The 1,468-nt window shown below is 59.5% G+C and overlaps 1 protein-coding gene across 1 annotated transcript; it reads right to left on the bottom strand.

Moving 5' to 3' along the window:
* Positions 1-302: 302 nt before the first annotated feature.
* Positions 303-1,048, bottom strand: LOC103907893 (suppressor of cytokine signaling 1). Its single transcript, XM_009290133.1, has one exon. It carries the CDS (start codon positions 984-986, stop codon positions 303-305), a length of 684 nt encoding a protein of 227 aa, XP_009288408.1. The 5' UTR covers positions 987-1,048.
* Positions 1,049-1,468: the final 420 nt, after the last annotated feature.

Below are 1,468 nucleotides of genomic sequence, written 5' to 3' on the forward strand. Positions count from 1 at the left end.
GGGCTGACCTGGGAGGACAAGCAACTCACCTTCTTCTCATGCTTATAAATTATAAATGGAGCAAAAAGAAGGACTTGGCGGGGGCGAAATCTCTGCTCTTCAGGTTGGCTTTATCCCAGGCATCTCTGGGGAAGGCCACACATGCTGTGCATGTACGAGGACACAGCTGTCACAGCCAGCGGGTTCAAGCCCTGCTCTCCCTCCCCTCCCTCTCCCAGCAGCCAGTCCAGCCCCACCGGCATGGCGTGCGTCCCACCAGCCACGTAACAGGCACCTCTCTTCGTCTCCCCACGCACATGGCATCATCTCCTAGCCCAGGATGGAGAGGGGCTGGGGACAATGCTCCCCCCCAACCCTCCCCTTCCGCCCGGGGGTGAGACCACCTCCTCCCTCGGGTGCATCCCCGAGGAACCCCCCAGCCCTGCTCCATCCCCCATCGCGGTGCCAGCGGGCAGGCTCCGGCAGCACAGTTCTCGCAGCGTGGGTACTGCCCGGCGGCTCCGGCACAGGGGCTCGGAGAAGACCAGGGGGGTTCCCCCCATCTCATCGAAGTGCAAGGGGTTGTTCCGGGTCCCTGCCACCACCAGCTCCAGCAGCCGGACCACGCAGTCCGAAAACCAGTTCTTCAGGCGGAAATAGCCCTCCTGGAAAGAGATCCGAAGGCTGACAGGCCCCGTCGGCATCCGCACGCTCAGGCTGAACAAGCAGTTCCCCTGCGAGCTGTCCCGCACCAAGTAGGTGCCAACGGGCTCCCGCTGGAGCTTGGCGTGAGCCTCCCCCACGGACAAGGGGCCCCAGTAGAAGTCGCTGGCCTGGAGGATATTGAGGGATCGCTCCAGGACCTCCCACTCACAGCTGCGAAACATCCGGAAACGATCGGGCAAGCCGGGGGGCGCGGGGCTGGGGAGAACGCTCCGATGCTGCCTTTGCGGATGAGAAACAGTGGAGTGCGTGTTGTGCAGATCATCTGGCCTCCCTCTGATCATCTCTCAAAGAGCCCATGGATCCTGGAAAGATGCTGCCTTTACCACGCTTCCTCCTTTGCATCCAGCCTGCAGGACAGAAGGAGAGTGAGGCAAACCCAATACCTTCTCCTAACTGGGCAAGTGAAGACACTTCACAGGGAGAAGACAGCAGCAAGAGTACCAAAGAGGGCACAGGGACTTACTGTATGTCCCTAACCCACAGCTGTAGGAACAACCAAGGAAATAAATGCAGGAAGGGCTCCGGCTGGGTCCCCACCAGCGCAAGGTAGCACCTTACAGAGCTCTGCATCCATTGGGTTTCCGTGATTCACAGCTAGGGGCTCCCCAGCACACCCTTCAGCGGGCTGGTCTGAACCTAGCAGATCTTGGTATTTCGAGATTTCCCTCTGTGGAATGTTTAGGGGCTTTTCAGAGTGGCTTTGAGACTGGCAAGGGGAAACGACACCCCAAATCAGAAGGGAAAAATTTCCCAAAGCAGGAAA

Source organism: Aptenodytes forsteri, unplaced genomic scaffold (genome assembly GCF_000699145.1).
Source record: "Aptenodytes forsteri isolate BGI_AS27 unplaced genomic scaffold, ASM69914v1 Scaffold284, whole genome shotgun sequence".
NCBI classification, from domain to species: Eukaryota; Metazoa; Chordata; class Aves; order Sphenisciformes; family Spheniscidae; genus Aptenodytes; species Aptenodytes forsteri.